Source organism: Erythrolamprus reginae, chromosome 1 (assembly GCF_031021105.1).
Source record: "Erythrolamprus reginae isolate rEryReg1 chromosome 1, rEryReg1.hap1, whole genome shotgun sequence".
Taxonomy (NCBI): domain Eukaryota; kingdom Metazoa; phylum Chordata; class Lepidosauria; order Squamata; family Dipsadidae; genus Erythrolamprus; species Erythrolamprus reginae.
The window spans coordinates 336304332-336328069 of NC_091950.1; the positions used below are offsets into that span (position 1 = coordinate 336304332).

Consider the following 23738-nt stretch of genomic DNA (forward strand, 5'->3'; position numbering starts at 1 on the left):
GCTGGGCCAGTCATTCTCAGCCCTACAAAGGTGGCAACAATGGCAAATCTTGCCAAAAGAAATAAACGTTTGTCTAGGCCAGGAATCAACTGACTTGAAGACACAATAAATAAAACAAAGATAATAACCTTTAAACCTAACCTTTAAAATCAAAGGTGCACATTGCTTAGGACAACTATTCTTTAAAATAGCCTAACAGGTATTAACACAATTAAGAAAATAAGAGACATTTCTCTTTTATGTAAACAGTTTGATAATTAAACTATAAGAACCTACTGTATTTCCTCTTTTTTAAATCCTCAAATTGTTTTTTAGGCTAAACTACTGTATTTTTGGAGCATAAGACGCATCTCTTTCCTCCTTAAAAGCCTGAAAATTTGGGTGTGTCTTATACTCTGAATGTAGCTTTTTCAAAGCTCCCCCACCCCCAGCCCTAATAAGGTGGTAACGATCTTTCCAGCTTCCTATTCCCTCTGAAAAAGTTTTTTTCAGTCCTAACCAGGGGATAAAATAATGTGCTGAAGCTGAACAGACTAAGTATGAATACCGGATAGATAGATTCCCCCCCCCCCAATTTTCTTTCCCCAAAACTATACTCTGAATAAGGAGGAGGAGGAGGAGGAGGAGGAGGAGGAGGAGGAGGAGGAGAAGAAGAAGAAGAAGAAGAAGAAGAAGAAGAAGAAGAAGAAGAAGAAGAAGAAGAAGAAGAAGAAGAAGAAGAAGAAGAAGAAGAAGAATTATTTATTAGATTTGTATGCCGCCCCTCTCCGAAGACTCGGGGCGGCTCACAATATACAGTGTTCCCTCGATTTCCGCAGAGGATGTGTTCCGAGGCCGCCCGCGAAAGTCGAATTTCCGCGAAGTAGAGATGCGGAAGTAAATACACTATTTTTGGCTATGGACAGTATCACAAGCCATCACTTAACACTTTAAACCCCTAAATTACCATTTCCCATTCCCTTAACAACCATTTACTCATCATTATTACTGGTACTCACCATTGAATAAGACACTTAGTGATCCTGATATTTATAAACATAATTATTTATTAGTTTGGTGATGACATATGACGTCATTGGGTGGGAAAAACCATGGTATAGGAAAAAAAGCTGCAAAATATTTTTTAATTAATATTTTTTTGAAAAACCGTGGTATAGGCTATTCGCGAAGTTCGAACCCGCGAAAATCGAGGGAACACTGTAGTAGGTTTGTTACTTTGTAGGTTTGTTACTTTGTAAATATAAGGCATACAATGCTTACCTCCTAAATTGGTGGGTTTATCAATGAGTGAAGCTACCACAATCAATTTCCTATTTGATTTTCCAAGTTTAGTGGCACTATCTTGAAATGTAAGCTCCAGATCCAAATCAGGAGCACCGGCTTTGCAAGGAATTATTTTTTTTCTGAACATTCATCCACCGCCTTTCATTACTGGGCTCAGCTAAATTCAGTCCTGAGAGAAATTATGTAATTAGCTAAATGAAATCATCTTTTTAAAAATCTCAGCATTCTAGGACTTAAGTACTTAGGACAAGTATAGTTTGCATGCTCAGTAATTATACTCTTAAATATCATAAATATATTTTAGAGTCTTTATAAAATATGCATAACTATTCGACCAGCACAAAATATTTCCTAATGTTGTTTAGCTTCTGATGATCACTGTTATCATTACCGATATCTTGCTGAGTCCAGTCATTTGGCTTAAGGTCAAGCAGTGTAGTTTGAGAATGGCAGGATGGAAATGTTGAACTCAATGGAATATCTCTGAATGCCGTAAATTTAGAGAGAGAGATCCATTCCTCTTCAGGAGTTTCAGAAAGGCGTGGCAGCGTGTAAAATATTGTCTAAAAAAATAATATTTTGAAGCATCAACTTCCACTTCAATGTAACATATTTTCAGCAAAAGCCAAGCAATGACGCTAGTCTTGCTTCCACGTAGCTATATATTCTATATCTATGGAAAGATCAGCTTCTGCCAAACTGATAATTAAATATGCTTGAATTCCAATATGTTTTAAAGACTGGTAGGCATATTTAACCTTAAGATGAAGGTTTTAAAATAAGCAAATAATTTTCACTTTCCACAGGTCATGGCATAATATAAACTTCATATAAGTATGCTTGTTTAAATTGAGTTTCTAGCTCTTATGGCTGCAGAAGATAACTTGGAAAACATAAAATATCTGATTAATGCTCTAAAGTCAAGATAGAATCGTTTAGGATTTCCAACATCTGGAAATCAAGTCTTAAGCTATAATATTTCTAAATACAATATTCATTTACTTTGAGAATGGATACAAATGAACCCAGTGTGACATTTTTAAACAGGGGTGACTTAGGTGGCTTTTGCTTATTCTCTAAAATAAGCATATAGGTAGAACAAAGTTTTTGGGTTTTTTTTATAAAAATAACAAATCAGCTTGGTTTGAAGCAGCACACAATGGCTTATTCAGTAAAAATATGGCATCATATATATTAGATCTAAACATAAACCTTTCTATTAATAATTGCTGCAGATTTTTTACACCAGATAATAATGATAATAATGATAATAATAATGATAATAATAATAATAATAATAATAATAATAATAATAATAATAATTTATTAGATTTGTATGCTGCCCCTCTGCGAAGACTAGGGGCAGCTCACAACAACAATAAAACAATACAAAAAGAAATCTAATAATTAAAACTGTAGCTAAAACCCATTATCTTAAAAACAATCGATACTACACAATCATACCCATTCATAACTTCAATGGTCAGAAAAGGGGGATACATTAGTTGCCCCATGCCTAGAGACATAGATAGGTCTTCAAGCTTTTGCAAAAGGTGAGGAGGGTGGGAGGGCCGGGGCCGCCAGAGAGGAGACTCTTCCCCTAGACCCCGCCAGACGACATTGTTTGGTCAACGGGATCTGGAGAGGGCCAACTCTGTGGGACCTGATCGGCCACTGGGATTTATGCAGCAGAAGGCAGTCCTGTAAGTATTCTGGTCTGATGCCATGTAGGGTTTTATAGGTCATCACCATCACTTTGAATTGTGTCCAGAAATTAATCGATGACATGGTGCTTGTTTACTTTTAGGTTTTTAAAATATTGTATCAGTGTCATTGTTTTTCCTAAATAGTTTACAAAGGCTTAAACTGAATTATTCCCATTTTTTGCCCATACCAACATTGTGAGATCAATTTAGTGTTTTTCAAACTTGGCAAGTTTAATGTGCGGGCTTCAAGAACTCGCAAACCAATATGATGGGGATTTGAAATTCAAACATCTTAAAGTTACCAAATTTGAAAAACTTGAGTAAATTTAAAATATAATTTTGATGAATTAGATTAAAATGCTTCATCTAATTTGAATATTTATTTAATATGATTACTCAATAAATAATGGATTAAGACAGCAAAGAATCCTACCTAATCAGCTGAGCTTTATGACATTATGGGATTATTTAAAACTGCGTCTGCCTGAAATATATTGAAAACTCTTACACCACCATTTCTTGGAAAAGCAGATACAATGATAGGCAGAAAAAAATATTTTAAAATGATGAATTCTGTCCTTACCTCAAGACAGTAATCCTTAAGTGGATGAAAATATTCAAAGAAAAAATGTTTCTGGATGCGCTGCCAATTCTTCTTAGCATTCCTGCAGATGATTTTTTAAAAAAATTATTAAGATGTGATGTAACAGGAAACATTCTGTATAGACCATTCCTATTTAAACGTCTAGCCCTAGACTGATAGACTGATTACACACCAGCAAGTCACTAACAACTGAATTCAATGAGCCAATTCCAAGATAAGTAGCTGTTGGATTACAGTTTAGCTTCTTATGATATCAATTATGTAGAATAACTTTGTTAATCACAGACCCACAATGATATAAAATGTAATTGACAGTACGTAAAGGTTTACAGTATTTAAAAGTTTACAAAGCAGCATGTAGTTTATCACTAGTAGGTATAATAAAGAATAGGTCTGTAAAAATACTTTTTGGTACAAATGCATGAGAAGAACCGTTGTACATACCTGAACGGTCTTCTCGATGCTCTGGAAGGAGAGTCCAGGATGGGTTAACCCTCAATCTTATTGGTTGAGACTGAGTTATAAATTAACATGTTAATTAGGCACCGCCCCTTGCCTGCCCCCAAGGGTTCAGTTTTTTAAAAAACGAAGTCATTATTATTATCCAACACAATTTTATTGAACCCTTATGAAACATAACTATTAGACAACAAAAAACACAACCCAAATCCCTTGAATCAAACGATTACTTGGGTGGGTCTGGACTCTCCTTCCAGAGCATCGAGAAGACCGTTCAGGTATGTACAACGGTTCTTCTCCACTGCTTCTGGAAGGAGAGTCCAGGATGGGATATGCCCCAGTTCTAGTCCAAGGGTGGGAGAGTGCAGATTCAGGGATTAACAGTAGAACAAACCGTCTGCAAAACTCTTCTCCCAAAGGAAGCCTCAGCTGAAGCATACGTGTCCAGTTTATAATGCCGGATGAATGTAGAAGGTGCAGACCACGTTGCTGCCCGGCATATGTCCTCAGCCGAAGCTTGGGTCCTCCAGGCTGCTGAAGTGGCTGCACTGCGAGTGGAATGAGCAGTGATCCCCTGAGGGAGAGTCTGAGTGGTGGTCTTGTAAGCTTCCGCAATACACTCACGAATCCAACGACTGATTGACTTGGGAGAAACCCCAAGCCCTGATTTAGTCTGTGAAAAAGAGATAAACAGCCTCTCGGACCCTCTAAATGGCTCTGTCCGTCGAATATAAATTTTGACGGCTCTCCTGACATCCAGTTTGTGCCACCTGAGTTCTAACGGATGATTCCCACCAGCGCAAAAATCAGGCAACACTATTTCCTGCTTCCTGTGGAATAAAGAGTTAATCTTAGGCAGGAATGCTGGATCTAACCGTAGGACTAGCCTGTCAGGATAAAATGTACAAAGATCGGAACGTACAGAGAGCGCAGATATGTCGGAAACCCTCCTAGCTGAGGTGACAGCGACCAGGAAGGCTGTCTTAAGTGTTAGGAACCTAAGTGGTATGGACCTTAATGGTTCGAACGGTGGACCAGTCAATGTCTTTAACACTAATGACAGGTCCCACGATGGAAAATGATGAATTGTGGGAGGATGAGTGTTTGCAGCGCCCTTAAGGAAGTCCTTTACCCAAGGATGGAAAGATAAGGATCTTTGATCCCCTGTCCTAATAATTGTGGACAAGGCTGCAACCTGCCTCCTGAGGGTATTGGGGGCTAATCCCCGATCTAGACCCGCCTGGAGGAACCCCAATACCTGCAACACCGAAGCCGCCTTCGTGTCCATACTGTTCTCCTGACAGAACTTACAGAAGGCTGACCAGGTGGCCTGGTATATTCTCGAGGTGGATGGTCGTCGAGCCGCCTGTATCGTTGAGATAATGTCATCAGGTAAATGGTGTCCCTTCAACCTGCTCCGCTCAATCTCCAGACGGTTAGTTGAAACCACTGGGGTTCCGGATGATTGACCGATCCCTGGCTGAGGGATATTTCTCTGTCCGGGATCCTCCACGGTGGGGACGTTGAAAGAGACACTAGATCCGAAAACCACGGTCTGCGTGGCCAGTACGGAGCGACCAGAATCACCTCTGCCCTCTCCCGCAAAATCTTGTCCACCACCTTCGGTAGAATCTTCGTCGGCGGGTAGGCGTAGAGGAGACCCTGCGGCCAACGGGAGGTGAGAGCATCTACTCCCTCCGCCCTGGGCGAAGGGAAACGGGTGTAAAATCTGGGGAGCTGCGCATTGGTGTGTGTCGCGAACATGTCCACCAGAGGCGTACCGAAAATCTCCGTGATTCTCTGGAACAATCGCGAATCCAGCTTCCATTCTGTCGGGTCGAGAGTGGTCCTGCTCAGCCAATCGGCCTGAGTATTGTCGACCCCCGCGATGTGCTCCGCCGATAATGATGCCAGATTCCTCTCGGCCCAGGTGAAAAGAGCCGAGGCTTCCTGCATGAGACGTCGCGACCTCGTACCCCCCTGATGGTTGAGGTAAGCCTTGGTTGCGACGTTGTCCGTCAGGACCAGTACATGTTTGTCTTGAAGAAAAGGAACAAAGTGCTGGAGAGCCAGGAAAACTGCCCTGAGCTCCAGAAAGTTTATGTTTACCGGGTTGAGGTCCTCCCTGGACCAGAGGCCTTGTGCGCACTGTTGGCCAATATGCGCTCCCCAACCCGAGAGACTGGCGTCTGTAGTCAGAGTGACTAGATCGTGCGTGCTGAACGACAGCCCACGGCACAATGCTGGGGAGACCCACCACGCGAGAGAGTCCTTTACCTCCCTTGGAAGGCGAATCCGCACGGTGGAGTGGCTTGTCCGAACCTTCTGGGCTGGCAGTAGAAACCATTGAAGGCTTCGAATGTGGTGTCTTGCCCACGGAATTATCCCTATACAAGAGACCAAGGTCCCTAGCACCTTGGACAAGAAGGCCAGGGATGTCCGTTTGTCTCTCCGGACGGATGAGATGAGAGACCTTATGTTCTTCCTTCTCTCCGGGGAAAGGTACACCATGCACGACGTCGTGTCGATGATGGAGCCCAGATGGAGGAGCGTGGTAGATGGGATCAGCTGGCTCTTGGGCACATTGATGGTGAAGCCGTGGTCCGTCAATGTCCTCATCGTCAGGGCGAGATCCTGTTGAGCCTGTGCACGTGATTTGGACAAAATCACGATGTCGTCCAAATATGCCATTAGACGCACCGATTGTGCACGCAGGCTCGCTGTGAGGACGTCCAGTAGCTTGGTGAATGTGCGGGGCGCTGAAGAAAGGCCGAATGGCATGGCCTTGTATTGGTAGTGTACGCCCTCGACACAAAATCGTAGGAACCGTCGATGGGGAGGATAAATTGGTACATGAAGGTACGCCTCCTTCAGGTCCAGTGATGTTAAAAAGTCCTGGAGGCGTATTGCCGTCAGGATGGTCTGCAACGAGTGCATCCTGAATTTCCTGTACAGGATGTACAGGTTTAGTTGCTTCAAATTCAGGATCAAACGGCAACCTCCCGATGATTTTGGTACAGTAAAGATCATAGAGTAGAAACCGGTTCCCCAGTCGTGCTGCGGTACCGGCTCTATGGCCTGTATGTGCAATAGGTGCGTTATCTCCTGAAACAGTTCCTGACGCTTGGCAGGGTTCCGAGGTGTCGGGCACTGAATGAACCGGTTGGGTGGGGGCTGAAGGAACTCTAATCTGAGGCCTCGCGACACCGTGGCTATAGCCCATTTGTCTGAGGAGGTGGCTCGCCAAAATGAGCTGTAAAGGCGGAGCTTCCCTCCTAATGGTTGGCCGCCTTCGGAGTCATTTGGGGCGTTTGAAGCCCCTCTGGCTAGTGCCTCTAAATGGGCGTCTAGCCTGCTGATATCCTCTGGTTCTGTCCTGGAACCCAGACCTGTCATTTCGGAAGGAGGAGGACTGATTGAATCTGCCCTGCGAGTATGGTCGTTGGTTGTGACCAGTTCCGGAAGGGGTGTCCCAACGAAAGGACTGCCGTCTGTTGTATGGTGTAGTCCGCCTGTCCTGCCGTCTGTTGGACCTGGGGAGAACCTTCCGCTTATCCTTATCTTCAATAAGGACTTTGTCCAGCACCTCCCCAAAGAGGTCAGCGCCGCGGAAAGGGGAGGAGGCCAAGCGCCACTTTGATTTAGTGTCAGCCTGCCAATTCCTTAGCCACAACAGGCGTCTGGATGAAAGCGTTGTGGCCATCCCTCTCGCAGAGAACTTGGCAGCGTGGAGTGTAGCGTCCGCCGAAAACTCCGCTGCGGCTAGCAGTTTACTCAAGTCCTGCCGCAGCCTACCATCCTCTGGTCCCAGCTTCGCCATCATTTCTTCAATCCATGCGATGGAAGCCCTATTGAAGAAAGAAGCAGCGGCCGCAGCTCGAAATCCCCATCCAGACATGGCATGAGATTTTCTGAGCAGGATCTCCGCCTTCCTGTCCTCGGGTTTTAAATTATCCCCGGACTCGGCAGGAACCATGGCATTAGAAACCAGATTTACCACTGGGTGGTCAATTGGTGGAAATTGGAGTAGATTCTCCAGTTCTTCGTCACAGGTATAAAATTTGCGCTCCAACGCTGAAGGGCCTTGAGCTGCGGCCGGTTGTTGCCATGGTCGTTTGGCGTTCTGGATAAAAATATCTGGTGCCGGTATATGGTCTGTTTCAGGTTTGGGTTCAGTCAGTAATATAGTTGACCTTGGCGTCTCAGCGGCCTTTGCAGGGCCAGGAAGGTCCACCGCTAGCTTAGCCTTGTGTAATAAAGTCCTGAACAAGGCAGGCTTGAAGAGCCCTGCCACTGAAGGTGGCTCAGGAGTTGTCTCGTCATCAGACAAATCATAATCTTTGTCACTGTCATCCTGCAATGTCCCTTCTGAGAACTCCAAACCTGAAAGGGGCGGTGCAGACCACAAATTCCGGCCTTGAGGTTGATGAGGCTGTTGGTTGCATTGTTGCACCCCCGATGCTACTCCTTGTGAGTATACATTAGTAATCATCTCCTGCAGGGCAGGAGATAAATTCTGCCAGGTGTCACTTTGATTTCTAAGTCCAGCAGCTGTGGGGGTGAATGAGGCAGTTGGGCCTACAGTTGCTTGGGGTGAAAAACCCCATACAGGCCTTGTGGAGGTGGCAGACCCCGGTCTGCTTACAGGCAGTTGGGCCTGCTGATTAGAATGGCGATCTGGAGACCAATCCCTTCCTGTTAATAATTCCCCTTGGGTCATGGGACGTGGGGACAAGACCCCTGGTAGTAGTTGGCCCGAGGATGGCCCTGCAGTTAGGGAGGGGGTCTGGAAAACAGTCTCCAACCTCTGCTCGAGTGCTTGGATCCTTCTTTCAGCCTCTCTGAGAGCTGAGGAGGAAGTTCCCTGTGACTTGGGCTTAGACTTGCCCTTATCCTTGGCCTTGGGAACAGTTGCCGAGCAGGCCACCTTCTCTGCCCCTGTATCAGATTGCTCCATGGTACTCACAGATCTTCAGTTGCTTCAAGGCAAAAGATTTCACTGACTCGTGAGACAGAGTTCTGTATGCAAAGTCACTATCGAGGCTATTGAAATGCCACAAAATGGCTCCCTCGATCTCTGTGCCAGGAACTCCGCCCACTCGGGTGACTCCTTCGCGCCTATACAGGCGATTAGTGGGAGGAAGTGGAGGGTTTTCCCGCCGAAACGCCATCCAAAATGGCGGGCGCGACCGACCTGACACCTAAAATGGCGATTCAAGATGGCGGCCGCAAGTGCCGAGGGCGGTAATCTGCCATCGCCTCTCGGTTCAGTGTGGCTGTCAGGACACCTGAGGCTCCCGAGCCCGCATCCCTGTCAGCCGCTGCGGCAATAGACATTCCCCTAATGCACGGGGAGCCGCTCCTCAACTTGGGGCTAACTGACAGGATGCCCTGCGCGCTTGCACCTGCGCGCGAGCGGCCTCTGATAAACCGCCGGCCATATGGCTCCCTTAGCGCTCTCGCGCGCCTCTCTGTGAAGGGCAGCCTCGGCACTCAAACGGCGGTCGCCGCGGCAGCATTCCGAGCCGCCAAACATATGATCGGCGCGTTCCGCCTCCTCGGCGCGCTGCAGCGGCAAGCCTTTTTACGGATCCATCCGGCTCCTTATCTGGTAGCCTTGCTTCCGTCAACCTCCCAGTGGGGGGGGGCGGACCCCCCCACCTTCGGCTGCAGCCAGGTCTGACCGCTGAGGTCAGTGACCTAGGGCTGGATCCCCCTTCCGAAACAGTACCCTCTGAGGGAAGAGGTTCCATAGGGGCCAATGATGGGGGTGGTGCCCGCGGAGGGCAGCGACCCCGTCCTTTGTAGACAGCATCTGAAAAACAGTAAAGAAAGACAAGAAAAAACATGTTATATTAAACATTTATTAACTATTAAACATTTATACTATGAAAAATCTTAGCAAGTTAAACTCATATGTCTCTTCCCAATGACTGAGTTTTAAAAACTGAACCCTTGGGGGCAGGCAAGGGGCGGTGCCTAATTAACATGTTAATTTATAACTCAGTCTCAACCAATAAGATTGAGGGTTAACCCATCCTGGACTCTCCTTCCAGAAGCAGTGGAGAATTAATCATTATATTGGGGGTCACTGTGGCTCAATTCTGCTATGATATCAATTCCATTATGGGTACAGGTAGACTTATGATCGCCATTGAGCACAAAATTTTCAATGATAAGCAAGACAGTTCTTAAGTTAATTTTGACACAGTCGTTAAACGAATCACTGCAGTTATTAAGTTAGTAACATGATAGTTAAGTGAATCTAGCTTACTCATTGACTTTGCTTGTCAGAAGGTTACCAAAGATGATACATAACATATTTAAGGTCTGTGAGCATCCTAAGGAATTTAAAATCCAAAGATAAATATAATTCCTCAAAGTTGAGATACAGTGCCCTCTATGGGACTTAATTCTAAATCTTGTTTATGATGGCACTGTAATTTCTTTGGATGTGCTTGAGACAAGAGGTTATCATTACCAAATTACTCGAACTTATCTAGGAATCATTAAAAAGTATTTTTACCATTTCATGGCAACAAAGACTTTGCACTACTAACCCTGTGCCATGCATGAGTTCCACTTGATTTAGACTACATTCAATAACTGAAGATAAAGTATCAAAATCGTTCACATGTGATGCTTTGCACATTCCCCAAATTTTTTTAAGTGCAATCAAAGCATAAAGCCGAATACTGAAATTGTGATGGAAGCACCACTGTAGGACAACAATTAGCGCTTTCTTCAAGGCTGATATCTAGAGAGAGGGAAACATACTTTAATCTTTGACTTTACTCAGCAAAGTAGGAAGATACAAAAAATAGAATTCATACAAATTGCCATAAATCTAGATGAACTGACCCTGTAAAAATCGAATACATTAATATTCTCTTTAAAAGTCCTAAGTACAGTGGTACCTCTACTTAATTTGTTCCTTGACCAGGTTCTTAAGTAGAAAAGTTTGGAAGTAGAAGCAATTTTTCCCATAAGAATCAATGTAAAAGCAAATAATGCGTACAAACCCATTAGGAAAGAAATAGAAGCTCGGAATTTGGGTGGGAGGAGGAGGAAGAAGAAGAAGAGGAGGACAGTTGCTGCCCAGAGCGAAGGGAGCATTTCTTTTCTCTGGGTGCTGGCAGAGGTTTATTCCCTCTCCAAGCGCCCAGAGAAAGGAAAATGCTTTGTTCGCTCTGGGCTGCCAAAGCCTCCTTAAGCACCACCGAAAGGCTCCTCTGGCAGCCCAGAAAAGCCCGAGATGGCCAGGATTAAAGGGGGAATGGCAGGAAACTGGCCGGGCCTTCGTGCCGCTCTCAAATTTCCTGGGAAATTTTTCTGGGCTCGGGTTCTTAAGAAGAAAATGGTTCTTAAGAAGAGGCAAAAAAATCTGAACACCCGGTTCTTATCTAGAAAAGTTATTAAGTAGAGGCATTCTTAAGTAGAGGTACCACTGTACTTGAGATACTAGGATATATGATGTCGGGGTGATGGGGGAGAGAAAAAACACATTAAATGTTGGATTTACACAACAAAGTTAAATGCTTCATATCACTTAACATGTACACTGCTCAAAAAAATAAAGGGAATACTTAAGCAACATAATATAGCTCCAAGTAAATCAAACTTCTGTGAAATCAAACTGTCCACTTAGGAAGCAACACTGATTGACAATCAATTTCTATTTTACTTTGTACAGAACAAAGTATTCAATGAGAATATTTCATTCATTCAGATCTAGGATGTCTTAATTTGAGTCTTCCCTTTATTTTTTTGAGCAGTATACATACCATATTTTCTATCGGCCAAAGGAAATAATTTGTTTGCATTAGCGCAAACATAATAGATGTACTAAGAGGCAATGAATTAGAGCTTTAAAGTTTTATTAATTTAAATTAATTAAACAAATTAGTAAAGGATTTGGTTGCCCTGGTGCTATCTAAGATGGCCCTATGTTGTCTCTTTACTAGTTGTTTATCAAATTTACTGACTGACACAGGGCGTTTTCCTATGTTATTTGGTCCCTGAAGGAAACAGGATACTAGATTAGATGTTGAGGCCAAACATATCTTTGATGGGTTTAAAGATGTTCAAGGAAAACTTCATATAAACGTACAATAATAAGTCTCATCTGGATGATACCAAGAGTAGGTAACAGAATTTATTTTCTATAACCAACTTCTTTAGTTTCAAATGAAAGCACTTACTTTTTCACGTGTATTCTGGAGAATTATGTCAAAATGTGACAGGACTGCTAAAAATGTGCAAATGCTAGTTTTAAATTTATCTTCATCCTGAAAAATAAGTCCTGTATTAATCTCAATTATTTCTCAGTTTGTAAACATATAAAAATCATTCTCGTCTTCCTAATACTGAATCCTAATTACATTTATTCTGATGCAGCATATATTTTCAATAATAACAACGACTGCTCAATGGACTATAATTTCTAACAATCTTAAATGCAATTTTTATAAAAACAATTCCATCTTTATTTCTACTGCAATCATACCTTCATATGTAGTTACTTACATAATTAAAGCAATTCCAGAATTTTTGAAGATAATGAGGAAACTTGTGCAAAATCAGAATGATATTCCACTCTATTAAGTACTTTACTGAAGCCTGATTATTATTATGTCCAGCTAGGAAAATCCTGTCAACGATTCTTGATAAAAGATCCTAAATAAAATATCAGGAACCAAATCAGTTACAATTAACAGATGACTTCATCATATTTTATTTATTCAATTGATATCCTGCTTTTCTTTCAGTTTAAGATTTATGACACTGTGTGAGATGGATCTATGTGTAAATGTGACAAATAAATAAGATATAATTATGTCCCAAGTATTGACTTCTAATAATTTTCTGATCACCACCATGTGAAGTCTGTTGCTATGTTGGCTCATCTAGAACCAGGATCTCCTTGTGCCTAGTCAATATAAACTAACATATTATATGTGTTCCCCCATGTGCAGCTGCTTTCCTTGATATTTCTTCTGAAGTGGCATAGAGTTTTCTGCCTGATCAGGGGGTTTATTTATTTATTAGATTTGTATGCTGCCCCTTTCCGTAGACTCGGGGCGGCTCACAACATAATAAAACAATTCATAACAAATCTAATAATTTACAATTTAAAATTTAAAGTAGTTAAGAAAACCCCTTTTTTAAGCAGACATACCTACAAACATACCACACATAAATTATATAGGCCCAGGGGAGATATCTCAATTCCCCCATGCCTGACGACAAAGGTGGGTTTTGAGGAGTTTACGAAAGGCAAGGAGGGTAGGGGCAGTTCTAATCTCTGGGGGGAGCTAGTTCCAGAGAGTCGGGGCTGCCACAGAGAAGGCTCTTCCCCTGGGGCCCGCCAACCGACATTGTTTAGTTGACGGGACCCGGAGAAGGCCGACTCTGTGGGACCTAATCGGTCACTGGGATTATTCTGTTTTTCTCTTTCTAGATGGCACACTTATTTAAAAAACAATATTTTTCTAGCAGACCCTTGCACTATACCCACTATAATTATACAATCTAAATTTAAGCTTCTTCTCCACAGAGGGTCACTGTCATTCTAAGCAGAGGATCACATATTTTGTTTTTATAGAACAAAACATTATTCCAAACTGCTAAGTCGAAAAGTAAATTCAACTGAGTGAAATTGTCATACTTATTTCTCATGCCTTTAATCATTATGATTCTATCCTACCAAAAATTATGAACTAGCAGCCATTTTTGTAGAGGCTTGAAGTTCGGGCAAGGTGTGTTTGGCCTTCCCTCCATGAAAGCAAAATTGTTACACATGAGAACACAACTTCGAATTGAATAGGACAGGCACATTATAACCCAGCCAATAATCAGAACACAGATCACAGTGAAATATAGAAAGGCCTAATATAGAAAGAGTGAGTTCAGCCAGAACTCACTCTGGGGTGGTTATACTGTTGGATCAGGGCCAAAGAAGCCCTGATTGATTGATTGATTGATTGATTGATTGATTGATTGAATTAATTAATTAATTAATTAATTTTATTTTATTTTATTCAACTTCTATGCCACCCAATCCCGAAGGACTCAGGTTGAGGGTAGATTTTTGAAAGACTCATTGAAATCTACTCTCAACCATGGAAACACACTAGGTGATTTGTGTTAGTCATTAGTTAATCTTAATAGTTAATCTTATTCCAATTAACCCTTTAGGGTTGTTGAGGGGATAAATTGGAGGAGAGAATGCTATGTATCAACAGTATCAGTATCAACCTTCAAATTTCTAGGTTCTACCATATTGCAAAATCTAAAATGGACACCTGACATCAAAAATGTCATCAAAAAAGCACACCAAAGAATGTTCTTTCTGTGTCAACTCAGGAAACTCAAACTGCCAAGGAGCTGCTGATACAGTTCTACAGAGGAATTATTGAGTCTGTCATCTGCACCTCTGTAACTGTCTGGTTTGGTTCTCCAGCCCAACAAGACAGACACAGACTTCAGAGGATAATCAGAACTGCAGAAAAAACAGATGCTACCAACCTGCCTTCCATTGAAGACCTATATACTGCACGAGTCAAAAAGAAGGCTGTGAAAATATTTATAGATACCTCACAGCCCAGACACAAACTCCTTCAACTCCTTCCTTCAAATAAATGAATGAATGAATGAATGAATAAATAAATAAATAAATAAAGCACTGAACATCAGAACAACTAGACACAAGAAGTTTTTTCCTGAACGCTATCACTCTGCTAAACAAATAATTCTGTCAACGCTGTCAAACTATTTACTAAGTTTGCACTACTATTAATCTTCTCATCATTCCCATCACCCATCTCTTCCCACTAATGACTTTATCACTATAGCCTTGTTGTTTATCATTAAGTGTTGTACCTTATGATACTTGACAAACATTTCTTTGATGGACATTGAGAGCATATGCACCAAGACAAATTCCTTGTGTGTCCAATCACATCTGGCCAATAAAATTCTATTCTATTCTATTCTATTCTATTCGCTACTTTGAAATCAGATTCCAGGATGAAAGATGGGATATAAGTCTAATAAATGAATTCAAATCGATAAAACAGTTGAAGATTATGATCATCCTCAAAGTACAATATGAGGTAGGGAAGAATTCTACAAGAAAGATTAGATGATTGATTGAAAGAAGATCCCGTTATCTCAATTTCAGATGGCAACATAACTATTTATGAAACAATAGGTACGACATGAATTTATTCTCAGAAGAAATCACAGAAGAGTCTTAGATACTTATAGTACTACATATCCATTGTATAACTGGTAACACTACTTTAATAACCACAAGTTCAACGTGAGCCATACCTCATCAAGTTTTGGAAACAGAACTAACAAGGTCTGCCACAGGCGATTTTCAATTCTGTGTTGTAAGGAGTTCACATAATAGCGGACTTTTGATTTGGACATTAATTCACCCTGCAAAGAATATAAATATGAATACTTCTAATTTCAGTCCAACAAAAAATGTTATAAAACATCTCATGTATGAAAAGAATTGACTGAAGTAACAAATGTTAAAATTGTGCTTTATTTTATGATACTGTTAAAACAGCATGCAAACTATAAAACGTGCTATGGAATGTAATAATTGTTTATCAGCATGAAACGAACCAAGGCAGGCTGAGGCTGCCAGTTGGGAGTCAAAAAATGAGGCTCACTGGTAGGGCATGATGATGAACGTAGGGTGGCAGTGGGAGAACACAGAAGGCTGTCGACTGGGAATGAGTTTCCTCTTCTGCTAAAAATCACAGAGCCTTGCTAGTACGTTTCCACAGCCATGTTTCGTGACAGACCTTCTCCTAGTAATATCTGAGAAACAATTCCCCCACCAAGCAGCCTTTCCTTATTGTCTCTCTGCCAAACCAAGATGCTACTCATCTTATGCAAGTTCTATCTTCCTCCCAATTCTGTAGTCATACAGGGCCTAATTCTTCTTTCTGAAGAGGAGAAAACATGCAAAATGGTTGTCCTAGCCAAAGGACTGAGTCAAAAGAGGGGGAATCAAGGCAACAGGGCAAATATGTCAAAGGTCAGACTCAGCCCTTATTGGCTGTAGGGAAGGTATCTTCCCATTCTTGGAGGTTAGCTCCACCCACTATGGAGAATGGCTGGGAATCAATGAAAAATCATCCAAAATTGAGATCTGCCCAACAGTCCACCCAAGGCCCACTCTTTACCCCTATTTTAAGAAGCAGAAGCAAAGGTGATGCTTAGGAAAATGGCAATCCAATAACATTCCTGTTCATATGACTGTTTTTAATAGAGAGAGCACTATAAGCATATTCTTACTTTATCAAGTAGTTTCATGACAAAATCTGCTATAAATTTCTTGTGCTGCTTGTTTGATTCATCCAGCAAGCAGATAAATTTGATAGCACAAACTCGCACATAATGGTCATCTCTGTTCTTACTGTAATATATATTATGGTAGTTATATATGAGAATTAACTTTTATGCTTTCTGAAATATTGTTATACATTTAAATTTATTCAGCAACCACAAACAAACGTACATATGGTTTACTATGATATCATGAAAACACATATTCTCTTTATTCCTACGTATTTAAGGAGAGCTGGTTTGGTCTAGTGGTTGAGGCTCCAGGCTACAAACTGGGACTCAGTTTAAATTCTGTCTTAGCCATGAATCAATCTCTCCTCCTCTTCCCTCCTCCCTCTTCCCATCTCCCCTTTCCTCCCTTGCTCTCTCCCTCCCTCCCTCCTTCCCTCCCTCTCATATTTCTTTATGAAAACAAAAAAGACAGATTGTCTCCATATTAAGATTGAAACAAAAGATGCCAATGAATAAACTTCAGTATCCTTTTTAGGTAAGACAAAAACTAAAACAATATGATTAGATCAGCATTCCATTCATGTCACAAAGTCTTGATCCTATCAAATCTATCTTAGGTGAATTCAAAGGAATCCAGCGTATCTATTTTGATTTTGACTACTTTTTTCCCTGTGAAGTCTCTTTAGTTCTGTAAGGAATTCATGGAAATGACTGGGCAGCTTTTTTGATTCTGAAGTTAGCGTTCAAAAACCTAGAGAACAATTATTACTGCCTCACACTTTTCATGGTAACCTCTTAGCAGTCTAGAATTAAACATATTTAACTTTCATATTATTGTTGTCTGAATTTAGAATTTTTAGTAAATGGACTTGGTAACAGAATGTACTATATCAGTTTTCACAAATGTACAATATTGGGCTTAAGTTTAATCAATTAAAACCCCATATTAAAATTAAAAGTGGGCAAAGGGATATTGGGAAAGAGGTGCTGTCAAATTATACCCTATGAAAATACTATACATATAATTAATATAAACTATTATAAAACAAGTTGATACTGACCTTTCTGTAACAACATTTGCTGCACATTGACCTCCAAGATTTTCAACAAAGGCGTACACCTCCTGAACGAGTCTTGAAATTAATTTACATTTTAAAACAAGCACAGAAAGGAAATTAAAATATTGTTAACTTAATAATTTATTATTGATTATGCTATTAATTCACAAAAGTGCGCAGCAAAACAAATACAACGTGTTGGGATATTTTATTCCTGAGAATAGCAGGAGTCTGCATAAAGATAGACAATGAGAAACAAGCGTACATAATGTGGTTTTTATTTTGCTCTGGTTTTTACCTTTGATCACGCCTGAAAATAGTTCCAAACAAGCAAGCCTCAATAAGGAGTTCAATGTAGTTGCCAGCATTTGAAAAGGCATTTTCCACAGTAGTTATTTCATCAGGAGGAAACAGCCAAGACTGACAGCAATGGCTTACTAGAACATTAAAGATTCCAGTCTTGGTAGATGAAAGTTCAATCATTTGAAATATAATCTGAGAGAAGGGAGGAAAACGTAATTGACTGTAAAACAAAATAAAATGCATAAATTGTATTTCATGTAGATATGAAATAGTCAAACAGAGAGATTCCCCTTCCCTCTTGTAGTTATCCAGACCTCCTCTAAACTAGTATTGGGTAACTTCTAGTGCAGCAGTTCCCAATCTTTGTGGCTACGCGTCCTAGGGATGGCAGGGCCGCATGAGCAGCGGGCAAAGCATATGCACATGTGTGCAATTCAACTTGTGCAAGTTGAGTTGCATGCATGTGTGCACGTGCATGAGCCCACTTCTCACACAAGTTGAGCTGCGCAGGCATGCATGTGAGCAGGCCTGCCATTCGTGTAGCCCGATTGCGAACAGGCCATGGCCCAGTAGTGAGCCACGGCCTGGGGGCTAAGGACCCCTGCTCTAGTCCACATTTGTAAAAGTTGAGTTAAAAAGTGGAAGAGGAGTTCAATTATTTGAAATGAAATCTGCTTGACTGACATTGAACGATTTCCCAAAAGACATTATTTTTGGACCTTCTTAAAATAAGTAAGCCTTCTTTTCATTGTTATATATTAATCTATTATAGCAGATTAAGTTAAGAAATTAAACTTTGCTTGATATCATTGGAGTAATGGTATATTTTCTTCCTACACTCTTATTTTTTTGACAATTTCAATAAGTAACTTCTCTAGCTATCATGGACAAATTCTCTCTTTAAGAGAGGAAATATAAATATTCCCAGCATAAATCATTAACTGTAAACCTCAGTCCAATTTGGATTAGTACTATTTTACTAAAGAATATAAAACAAAAACTGAGGAAGTAATATATACTAGGAGTTATTTCAAAGTAAAGAATTGGGTATGTACAAGTGTTTTCAATGTTTAAAAAGTTTTCTAAGATTAATTCATCCCAGGGATATATATTTTATGTAAACTTGATGCAACTTTAAATAGAGATTTGGGGAAAGTATTATACTGGTTGAGATAGGATTTAGTTAGTCCTCAACTTACAATTGATTGTTTAATGACAGTTCAAAGCTACAATGGCCTCAGAGAGTGCTTTACTTCCCATAACATAAAACATCAAGCTGCCTCTCCTTCCCCCAACCCTCCTTCACTGCATTTTGGGTGCTTGGTCAATGACTTGTATTTACAACTGGTTGCCAAGTGCCCCACAAACATGTCATACAATCGGCAATCTTCTCTGTTGGCTCCCCCAGAAAGTCAATTGAGAAGCCAGCAAGAAAGATTGCAAGCAGAGAAGGATGGAATGCAGGGGTATCTTTTTTTCATATTAAAGACTTCAGCTCTGTTCTTGAAGCATCTCCCATAGCTTTTTGGCTCTTTCTACTTAATAACCCAGGAGATAGCTTACTGACTGCAACCAGGACTGGTGTGATTGTAGTCATTATGAGCATCTCACTAAACAACCAGCAACCAAGATTCCAGTTTTAATTGTGGCTATAAGTTAAGAACTACATGTAACTGGACACTTTTCATATTTTAATGGGCAGCATAAAAATTAATAAATAATCAGTTCATAGACACTTTTTATATTCCAAATGAAGGTGAGCTCTCTATAAATTCTTGCAGTTTCAAATTAATAATTTTAGGTGTTTTCTAATGTTGGAATGTCTGGATATTTTTAGTTTATATTTTATTGTTTCAGTGCTTGCTTGCATTAAAAATGCCTTGTTTAAAATTATGATTAAATAAATGTATATTGTTACATTTAATGTCTATGAAATATGATGTTCAGTATTTTGGCTTGATATGAAACTGGTACCTATCATTTCCTGGTAAATCAGAGGCTTCCTTAGGAAAAGCTGAGGAAAAGAGAAGCAAAAAGATGCTTCCATGTTTCAGTTTTAGTCTGTACAGGTTCATCTAAATTCAGTAATTAAAAATATACAAGACACAACAGCAGTTTAAAATATTTCACCTCTTTTATATTTAGGTATGCTTTGCTCTTGAACTTGGCAGCGGTAACAAGAATTTCAGGATCAAACACAAGTTGAATAAAAGCTTTTAAATTAGGCCAAAATATCAGTTGTGTGTTGCTAAGAGAAAATATTATTTTCCATGACATTTCAAAAGCTTCTATGCATAGAGATTCAGAAGATTCCATAAGCTAAAGGCAAGCAGAAATCACATTCAGTTCAAGACAAGACCAAATTTAAAATACATCATAAAATCCTGCATTGTTTTGCATTGTTTTGTAGGAATTACCTTGGAAACAAATATTTTCATGCAGTGAAAAACTGGTAAAACATGGTCAGAAGGAAGAATCATTATTGCTTCTAGTGCCGACTGTAACATTCTTTTGTAGTCCTGAACATCATAAAAATGTTGTTCTAAATGTTTGTCCTTGGGAGGATTTTGATAATTGTTGAGAACAAAATGAAGACAAACCCACTGGTCATGTATGTAACATGCTACAATTTTCCCCCATCCTTCATGAGATGTTGCTTCTTCAACTGAACTGTAAAAAAAATGTTGAGTAAATTTTAGTAATATATAAATTAGTAATATATTTTAGCAATATATTTTATATACTAATATTTAATTAGTAATATATTTTAGTAATATATAAATTATTATATATTATTATGTACAATAACAAGTAAAAGAAACAGAAATAGCAATTTCTGTATTAGTGCAATCTGCCAAACCTACATTTAGAAGAACACATATTTACATAAGTTTTCTCAGGTTTTAATTAAGCCCTAAAAGGAATAATAGCTAGCCACCAATAATTAGAAAGTCATAAAAACATCTATAAAATATTTTGATTGTTAAGGTAGACTTTAAAAGGTAGACCATTACTAATATAATAAAAAATATTTCAGTAGAAAAAAATGTTGAGCAATATATGTACAGTACCTATTTTGTTCCATGTTGTTAGGTTTCTTTAATACATGATTAAGTTGGGTGTTCAAAATAGCTGTTTTAAAAGAGTCAACAGCTGGTAGAAACTGAAGTTGAAGGTCTGGTTTCTGATCCATAATTTCACAAACAACCCTTAATGCTGCCAAACTTACTACTTTCTGAATCTGTTTTTCAAGTTTTATGTCCTAGGAAGCGTAAATACAATGGTTTGGTTGTGCTGCTTTTTAAAAAAAACAAACAAACTGTAAAATATGTACTAATTTGAACAACAGGGAAATTTGTTCTAATAAACTAATTGAAACATACAATAGGTAACATTTCCTTCTTGGATAAACAAAAAGTTAAAACTCTTAGCTTTCTTAATCTGGCAAATGGGATAAAGGTAAGAATCTTATCAAGCTTCGTTCTTCCCCAAACACATTTGGTTTTAACAATTATTATGATTAATTTATCTCAGGTTGATTAGCAAAAGTCTACTGAATACAATTCCTGATCCATCCTATTTCTTCCAACAATTCAAGTTATGTACAATCAAGAAAAAAAAGCAAGCCTAAAGTCATTTGTACATACTTTTAATACCAGAAATCATGATAACCATCCAGCTTTATTAGCCATAGCAATATCATCTTATCTATTTCATAACATTAACTTGTTTTCTATTTTTTGTATTGCCACAACACTGCAATGTGAAAACTTTATTTGTTCCTCTGGCAACTCAAAAGCATCTCCCATGCAGTAAGTGAAAACACAAGAGAATTGCTTAGTTTATGGTGCAATGTTATTTTCACTATTTTAATGTTTCTGACCCATTAGTGATCTACAATTGTTTAACAGAGTATTTAAGTTTAGTTTAACATTGTGCACGGAGCCGCAGGTGCGCCTGTGTTTCGGCATGCGTTGAAGCAAAAAAAATCTTGCCGAAACATGGGCATACCTGCGGCTCCGTGCGTGATTTTGCTATCTCCACAGGTGCAGAAGGAAAATCGCGCTGGCCCTGCAAGTACTCACGAGCCGCAGCAGCGAGCCCAATTGAGCGATTCTGGCTGGCAGCCCAGCCCTGCCTGTGCCTATTTTGATTTATTCACCATGTGCAACCAGCTGATTCTGACTGATGGTGCTATTCAAGAACAGCTGTTTCTGGGGTTTTCTAAGACTTAATATACTGGTTCTATGTGACTTCATCAGTCATGTCTGCAGGAATGGGAGGCATTGGGGTGGATGGGTATTAAGCCTATTAAGTTGAAGCCCTCTTCCTTTTTATGTGTGACAAACTTTTTTCTAGTTAGCAGACATTGTTTAGGGTTTATTATTATTGGGGCCAATACTAAACCAATAAATAATACAGATGTGGTAGCATCTCCCTCGGCATCAACAGGGAAAATCCAATACAGTGGTACCTTGACATACGAGTTTAATTCGTTCCAGACCCAAGCTCGTAAGTCGATCAACTCGCATCTCGAACGAATGCCTTTAGACTTTGCTTTTCGCGCCGAGATAACTGGAAGCAAGGAGATTCTTGCGCCACCTAGTGGAAGCTCGGCTCGTATCCCGAATTTGAGCTCGGGTGTCGAACAGAAATTTCACTCGTGTCGCGGCTCGTAACTTGGAATACTCGCATGTGGAGCAGCTCGTATCTAGAAGTACTACTGTAGATGCAAGCTTTGGCTCATTCTTAACCTAGGCCATTGTAAGCTCAATACCTCATCATCATGTATCTCTTGCAGATTGTAAAGAGAAGCATTTATTAAAGATGAGACAAAAGTGCAGAGAAATGGTCCTTTTCTCCATTCCTTGGCTGAATAGAAATTCATTAGTTCTGACAACACTTGCAGATATAAATTACAGTGTTCCAGATGTGACATCTAAAATGAAACAAAAATTACTTTGCAATAATAAAAAAACAAAAGTCTGCTCGTTGCTATAAGCACAATATACTAATATAATTGTCTAAACAAGTAATTTATGCATGCTGAACAAGATTTTTCTTTTAAGCTCTCTTAACTGATTGGCAACTGTGGCCTTGTAATATTGTAATGCCTTTCCTTTCCAAAACCTTTACCATTTTGTATAACAACTAGCATTTTTTTGGCACAGAAAAGCCTCTCTGTATTTACTGGATTTTCTAATTTGCAATGAGACGCAAGCAGAGCACTCATTTTTCATGATATATGCACAGATGTGCAAGCAAGAAACATATTTGAGCAGTCTTTATATAACCAACAATTTCCTTATATTAACCTCTGGATATATTATTACATAATATTTCCACCACAATAGCTAATCAGCCAGGGTCAATTATATAAATCAATATACATTAATTATTGTATTTGGATATGTAATACTTTTATAACTATTTTATGGATTAGAAAGATTTGAAAACTGCTATTTGTTATAAATGATTGTGGACTTTTTAAATTTTCCAAATACCGTATTTTTCAGAGTATAAGACATACTTTCCCCCCCCCCCCCCCAACTAAAAGAGGCTGGAAATTTGGGTGCATCTTATACTCCGAATGTAGCTTTTTCAAAGCTTCCCCTCCCCCCCAGCCCTAACCTTGTCTTACGAACTTAATTGGTTCCGAGACGAGGTTTGTAAGGTAAAAACTTTGTAAGATGAAACATTGCTTCCCATAGGAATCAATGTAAAAGCAAATAATGCGTGCAAACCCATTAGGAAAATCCAAACTATAAGGCTTAAAAAAAGAGCAGCAGGTGGACAAATTGAAGGCTAACGGAGTGGAGACGGAGAGCGAGGAGAAGCAAGGAATGGAGGTCCTAACGAAGGCTAATGCCACCCCAAATCTCTCCCAAGATCACCCCTTCAAAACCTTCCTACGTTGCCCCAAATTCCTCCAAAAATCGCCACTCCAAAAGCTTCTTATCTTGTCCCAAATTCCTCCAAAAATCACCACTCCAAAAGCTTCCT

General features: G+C 39.9%; 1 protein-coding gene across 1 annotated transcript in view; it reads right to left on the minus strand.

The window, feature by feature from the left end:
• The window catches only part of TARBP1 (TAR (HIV-1) RNA binding protein 1), a 46127-nt gene that overhangs the window by 5639 nt on the left and 16750 nt on the right, over window positions 1-23738 (minus strand). Inside the window, 15 exon segments of the mRNA XM_070733973.1 lie at window positions 1261-1402; window positions 1404-1453; window positions 1676-1847; window positions 3574-3655; window positions 10614-10810; window positions 12255-12341; window positions 12580-12729; window positions 15388-15498; window positions 16372-16492; window positions 17436-17507; window positions 17731-17927; window positions 19866-20054; window positions 20153-20405; window positions 20807-20997; window positions 22513-22674. Of these exon segments, the coding sequence (XP_070590074.1) occupies window positions 1261-1402; window positions 1404-1453; window positions 1676-1847; window positions 3574-3655; window positions 10614-10810; window positions 12255-12341; window positions 12580-12729; window positions 15388-15498; window positions 16372-16492; window positions 17436-17507; window positions 17731-17927; window positions 19866-20054; window positions 20153-20405; window positions 20807-20997; window positions 22513-22674 (2176 nt within the window).